The 7,269-nt window shown below is 47.4% G+C and overlaps 1 protein-coding gene across 1 annotated transcript; it reads left to right on the top strand.

The window, feature by feature from the left end:
- Positions 1–225: 225 nt before the first annotated feature.
- Positions 226–1,683, top strand: LOC135920071 (putative nuclease HARBI1). Its single transcript, XM_065454117.1, has 3 exons — positions 226–678; positions 770–911; positions 1,427–1,683. Exons 1-3 carry the CDS (start codon positions 226–228, stop codon positions 1,681–1,683), a joined length of 852 nt encoding a protein of 283 aa, XP_065310189.1.
- The last annotated feature ends 5,586 nt before the right edge of the window (positions 1,684–7,269 follow it).

Here is a 7,269-nt window from a genome sequence, read left to right as displayed (position 1 = left end):
GGCCGCGCCCATTTCGTCTGTCAATCACGCGACGTCAGGAACCCGCGAAAACTGTAATCGTCATAGTGACGTTGACGTACTCATTATGCGGAGCATAAGGCACGGATTTTTGGCACGGCCAGAGGCAGGTTCTTTTCCGAAGGCATAAACAAAATGGCCGCCACTCTGATTGCTATGGCCGTGGCTCTTCGCCGTCGCCGACGTGAACCAGACGACGCGTTTGACATGCCGGATGACCATTTTCGACGGCATTTTCGACTCTCGAAGGGAACGGTGCGGTTGTTGTGCGAGGAACTGGCGGGGGAACTCGAAGCGGAGCGAGCGACGGGACTGTCGGTGGAGCGAAAGGTGTGTGCGCTGCGCTTCTTTGCCACTGGGAGCTTCCAAGCGTCCGTTGGGAGCGAGGAGACGATTCATGTGTCGCAGTCGACAGTGAGCGAGTGCGTGCGACGGGTGGCAGAGGCTGTGGTGAACGCCGGGGCGCGCAACAAGTGGGTGCATTTTCGTAAGGCGGCCGAGGAAAAGGCAGCCGTGAACGAAGGTTTTCTTCGGCGCGGTGCTATCCCCGGCGCCATAGGATGCGTCGATGGCAGCCTCGTAGCTATTGTCGCACCGAAGGGTGAGCGCAAGGCGGCGTTCATGTGCCGCAAGGGATACTACGCCCTCAAGTGCATGTTCGTAAGTAAACCTCACGTTTTCTGGTGCCGATCATTTTTGACAGTTATGTTGCTTATGTCAACGGGCACTTTCTCTGTTTACGTTTTACCAGATCTGCGATGCGGACATGAAAATCTTGGCCGTGAACCCTCTGCGACCGGGGTTGGACCACGACGCTTTCGTATGGCGCACGACATGGCTGCGCCGGCGGTTTCAAGCGGGCCGCATCGTGAATCCCGGGGAATACCTCCTCGGTGAGGCAAAACACCTTTTTTGGCGCAGTCACGCTTCAGTAGCGCAGAACGCCGTGTCCGCTCCAACCCAAACTTTTAATCAAATTACAAGCACACAAGCCGGGAGTAAAAAAAAATGAAGTCACCATTGTCACCATTGTGACTGCCACCATTGTCAATGTTCGAAGTGTTAAGTTACAAGCACATTATGTGCCTACAAGGAGCAGATGAAAGCAACACGTATTATTGCTGCTACTGCAGCCAGTGCCTGCCAGAAGCAGAAGAAATGAACAAACATTAGTGCTGCTACTGCTACTAGTGTCATTGATAGTTCCAACAAGTGTTGATTTCTTCTGCTTGTGGCAGGCACCGAGTAGTGCACTTGTAAATTTGTTAACCGTTTGTGTCGGGTATGGACATGCTCAACTCATGCTTTTACTTGGGATTCACCTCGGAAGCCTGCTGTAGATTTCCTAAGTTTACAACTTGCCTCTCGTCAAAGGAGTACTCAATGTACTATTTCCATCTTCGTGCAGGTGACAGTGGCTTCCCCTTGGAGCCGTGGCTCCTGACCCCAGTTCCTGGCGATCCTCCAGCGCAGACAGCCGAGGGGCAGTACCACACAGCACATGGCGCCATGCGTTCCGTAGTGGAGAGGTGCATTGGGCTCCTAAAGAGCCGTTTCCGCTGTCTTCAGCGATATCGCACCCTCCTCTACGAGCCGGAACGTGCAGCAACATTGTCACGGCATGTGCTGTGTTGCACAACCTTCGCCTTTCTGAGGGCAACATAGACTCGGGCGATGATGACAGCGATGACGACAGCAGCAGCAGCAGCAGTAGTACTGAGCTCTGCGGTAATGGCGATCCCATTCCGCTAGGTCTGTCCCGAAACACAGGGTCGAGAATGAATTATTTGAGAGGCCGGCCTTTCCGTGACTCTGTGATTGGCATGTTTGGGACAACCCGTGCGCAGCACATACATTACCTGAGAAGTGATCGGCGGCAGCTGCGATGTCAACAGCAGCATCAGCATCGCTAGGTGCATGCACACAGTTGTAGCATAACATATGCCAAATAATTGCATTGTGCATTTCATGCTGTGAAATTGCAGACAGATTTCCTATGCTAAGTTGTGGTCGATGTTTATGTAATGCAAAGCATTCATGACTTGTGAAGAAATGTAAAAGTTGTGTAGTGAACCGTTATGCAAGGCCTGCATTTATACTAAGTGAAACAGTATGTTTAGTGGCGACATATAAGATTGAAAGCAAGCTAAAAATAAGCGTATTTTCAAAGGGTCTGCCATGATTTGCTTGTGGCTGCTGTCGTCACCTAGATGCCCTGCGTGCCATGCATGTAGCCTGCAGTTGTCATAATTATTTCTACTCGTATCGGTGAGAGTTCTATGTTCCCTTACGCATTGATGGACATAAGCGCCTGTCTACTCGCTTTCTACTCGTCGCAGAGAAGCTCCCAAAAGCCAAAATGTACAGTGTACGTCACACCTTCCGCTCCATTGAACGTGCTGTTACACGTGCACCTTCTAGTTCCTCCACCATTTTGTCTCGCAACAACCGCAAAGTTCGTTTGTAGTGACGAAAATGCCGTCCAACTGGTCATCCGACATGTCAAATGCTGTGGCTCCCGTGAAGTGTGTGCATGCATGAGCAGTTGATAGATTTCAACAAAGTGCCCTTAATTGTAAATAGCTGAACTCGGTGAATGGAATATTGCAGAGTGTGGAATTGCATTTCCGTAGTGCAAGCTAGCACTGCAAATACAGTAGCGCCATGCAAATAAAAGCACCAGAGGAACACTGCGCCTTTCTGTATTATTTCACCTTCAACAATGACATTTTTTATGGTAACACTTGTTTATGTACACATGACGTGCGACAGTCTCTACATTGAATAAGTGCTAGAGTAGTGAGTACTGCAGCAGTAGAGACATATGCAACATATAACAGACAAGTTGCAGTAAATATTGCATCACATTGTTCTTGCATCTGAAAGATTCATAGGTAACTGCATCATAAAATATCACAGGTAACGGCAGGCATCGTGTAAGGAAAGTGTTGTACGCTGCACAAATATGCAGAAATAGCAACTGGCTTAAACTGCACCTGAAAAAGGTGCAGGTGCTTAAATTACACATCAACAGAAGAATATCACTGCAAAATGTGTAGGTACATCACTATGTGTGAAAGGAACATGCTGTCGTGGAGTTCCATACTGGAAAAGAAAGCCATAACATCTTGCATTGATATTGAGTAAGAGAAACTGCATAAATATTGCACACGAGGGGTAAACGTACAATATATCACAACCATGAAAGAACACTGAATGACAACAAAACGTGGTAATGAAAAACAAGAAAAGAAGACGTCAAGCCCTGTATGTTACGGCAACAAAATATATAAACCATGAAAAAACTGCACGACAACAAAAAGTACTAATGAAAAAGAAGACATTAAGCCCCGTATGTCACGACAAAAAAGAAATATCAACCATAAAAGATCAGTGAATGGCAACAAAACGTAATAATGAAAAACAAGAAAAGAAGACATTAAGCCTTGTATGTCACGACAAAAAAAAATATTGACCATGAAAAATCAGTAAATGGAAGCAAAATGATATAACGACAAACAAGAAAAGAAGACATTCCAGCCCCGTATGCCAAAAAAGCATGTATAATATGTACATAAATATGCAAAAAAATACACATTACAAATGAGGTGAAGTGCATAGGCAAAGAATTTTCAGAACTTTTTCTTTTTGCTGTGCATATTCAGAGGTTCCGTTTGACATTACATTAAGGCGCAAAACTGTCACCATTTGATGACACGGGATTAAATTGTAGAACATTTGCAGTGTTGCTTCGTGCTTAACTTGACATGACAACAACTAGGCACCTCATAATTTCAATGCCGCAGTCAGACTAATGTACCATCAGGCTTGCTGGCACTTGTGCAGGTGAGCGTGATAGTGTGGGCGCTCTTATTGCTGAAGTACAACTTCAAGCAAAAAAATCATGCTGCAACGGCTATGCTACTTGTGGTTGCATGAAAGAATGAGTTAAGCAGTTATTTCTTGCTAACTGGCATTATCCGGCCTTCATATCATCATTACTACAAGAGCAAAATTTAAGCTAATAAAAAAATGGTGTAAAATTCCTTGCCTATGCTAGTACTTATTTACATATGTGGGTCCTGAGAGGGGGGAGGGACTTGGCTGCACCATGGGCCGGTGCAGCCAGCAGCAGCTGCAGGAGACGCTGGTTGGTCTCCTGTGAGCGTCGTTCCACTGCCAGCCGCTGCTGCTGAACGTCGCGCATGCTGCCGACCTCCTCCCTCAGCTGTTGCAGTCCCTCCATGTGGACAGCATGTTGCTGCCGCAGGACCTCCATATGGACGGTATGCTGCTGGCGCACGACATCCATATGGGCCTCGTGGTGCTGTTAGCGAATAAGATGTGTAATTAGTTTAATTATATAAGCTCAGTGACAAGGCCTTGGTGTGTTGCATTCATCCGCATTTGCAGGCTATTGTCACTGTATATTGAAACACTGAATATATCTTTCTGGCCCATAAAATTTGTGCAGTCCCATTCCATTAAGATGTCTTACATGGTTATACCTGCTTCCCTGAACCTAATGCCACTTCTTTCTTTTTGCCACATAATTGCGTAAATACTGACAAATTATTCCACGCAAATGTGTACAAGATACGATCAGCACAGCACTGTATGCATACATTATGCTTGTTTACTGATTAATTGTTGGAGAGGTCACATGCACGTCAATTTCATACGCAGAAAAATATACGTCTGTGGCCAGCATTTGTTGGCGGAAGCGGGCCTCCTCCTGTGCCCTTGCTTCCGCCGACTGGCCCTGCCGAACGTATTCGGCATTAGCCATCTGGACGGCGCCCTCGAAGTCCTGCTGCCTCGACTGCCTATGGGGGGGGGGGGGGGGGTGCCTGCGGCTCTTGTGGGGTTGGCTGGGCGTTCGGCTGGGAGGGAGAGTGGCTGCTGGAGGGTAGGCGGTTGCTCTTCATGCAAGACAAAAGCAAACACTGCTCATCCACTGTTATCCAACCCACACAGCTTGATTGTCCTAACCAGTCACTTCCAAATGTCATTGTAGCTGCATAGCTACAATTATGATACACAAGGCAGTCGCATAGTTGGAGCAAAAGATGTCACAGAAAATTGCTGGTTACAGTAACCTATAAGAAGCACAAGGAATCTCTATTACAACATCATGTCATTTGTAGGCTTGCATTTCTGCTCCATGAATAAGAGCTGAATGCTGGACACAAAGGTAGTAACAGCACAGTGGGCTACTTCATAGCAAGGTCATACAGCAACTGCAAACAATGCTACAACAAAAGCTGGGTCACTGACTTACGTGTAAGGCCGCTTGGCCCAGCAACAGCTGCAGGACCCGACACCACAAACGCAGTTGTTACTGGTGCACTGCGGGAGGGCCCTGCAGCATCCTCCGAACTTGCGTCCTGCAGTCAGAGTAGTGTTCAGCATTGCGAGCAGTGTGTGCAATGCGCATCATTTACACAAGTTGCTGCTCAGAGTACATAACCCATATTGTAACTTGCACAAAGAAACGAAAAAAATATGGCTGAAGAGATTTTGGAATATCTTATTACAATGTAATGCTGAAAATTTCTGAGGCTACAGCAGCACAAACAACACTTTTTAAACCCAATGTACGCACCTCGCTATCGGCGAAGTACTGGGGCGGGGAAACAAGGAGGCCGCCTGTCCTCCCAAGGATGTCGAGGACGCGGCCGTCCATTCCACCTACTCTGCCACCTCCAGTGGCCCTGCAAACACAACAACGACAACAACTACGTGAAACGACGTTACTGTCAGCGTCATTAGAAAGCTCACCTCTTCTCGCTCGCGGTTCTTTCTTGACCTTATGAGACATTTTGGCCCAGTGGTTCCGCCAACGGCTCGTTGACTCTACCGCTGGGCCCTGTCCGTTTAACACTGCCGCCACCTCCTCCCATAGCTCGTTCTTTCGAGCAGCAGTCATACGTGGCGAGAACTCTGTAGAAGCTCTCGCCAGATATGGGTGCCTCTCGATGAACTGCACCAGAATATCCGTTTGTTCTTGTGAAACTCTGGGCCCTTTAGCTGCCGCCATTTTCGATTTTCAAACTTGGGAATTTCAGCCGGCCCGCAACACAGTAAGAAATTTACAGGCAAACATTCTGTCTAAGCTAAGCGCCTGCATAAAGTGCTCACTATGAATTGATAATTTTTTGCCTTTTTATACCACTAATATAGAAAAGGTAAAGAAGCTACTCACATTCACCGTTGTAGCAGCTTCTTTCTCGGAGCGTAACCGTCAGTGCAGGGGCGCCAGGCCCAAGAAGTATTACCGTTGCTGCGATCACTTTGACGAGGCTATTATTCTGTCGTGGCGGTGCTCTAATGAATGTTGCTGAGTGCCTTGACAGTTCTCAATCCACTATGTTGCAAAGTTTGTCCTCTCGGGTTACGGTCAATTTTGTTGGCCCTTCGTAAAGAAGAAATTATCACACGTCAGACATGAAGATGCACCGAAAACCACACGACAACGTAAGCACTACACGAGCAATATTTACTCACCTCACTCTGCTGTATCTCACGGCTCCTGCAAGCAGCGCAGATTCTTCGCAGATGCAAGTATACCGCTCTGGGCCGCAATTAGTTGCGCTGCGTTACGGACACGCTAGCGGCTGTCAGCTGTTGGGTAAACAGAGGCCGCCATTTTGCGTGTGCTCAGCGGCATGGCTTGGATGCACATCCGACCAATATGTGGCTATGACTTCAAAAATAGGAGTACTTGCGTTTGCATTTCTTCAAGCTGCGGCAGCTTTTACGTTGTAAGGCTACAAAATGAATTTGCTTTACGCAGCATGGAAGTCCGCTTTTATTAAGTGTTGTTTTACACGACGAATTTGCTATACAGCCCCGGAAAAAGAGAAGAGAACACGAAAGAAACATCCGGCTACTAAAGGGAGCTTCTGATTGGACTATCCAAAAAACGTCGTGTGTACGCAACCACCATTTCCAAAATCGGTGACGTCAGGCGAAAGGCATTGGCATCAAGAAAGGCATTCATACAATATAGCACCCCAGAAGTTGTTTGCCGCGCTTACAGTGTAAGCGCTCGTGACTGCGGACACATGTAGTACAAACAAAGCGTAACAAAACAGCTATTTCTGACCTTTGAATGGTATGATTGCGCGTTCGAGAGATCACTCGACGGCCGCGGTATAATACAGGCTGCGAGAGGAACTGAGCTTCGTAAAGCCCAGAAGTAGTTTACCGCGCGCTTACAGTGTAAGCGCACATGAATGCGGACAAAAC

This window comes from Dermacentor albipictus, unplaced genomic scaffold (genome assembly GCF_038994185.2).
Source record: "Dermacentor albipictus isolate Rhodes 1998 colony unplaced genomic scaffold, USDA_Dalb.pri_finalv2 scaffold_18, whole genome shotgun sequence".
NCBI lineage: Eukaryota > Metazoa > Arthropoda > Arachnida > Ixodida > Ixodidae > Dermacentor > Dermacentor albipictus.
The sequence above is the reverse complement of the archived record's forward strand: the minus strand, read 5'-3'. Positions and strand labels throughout refer to the sequence as shown.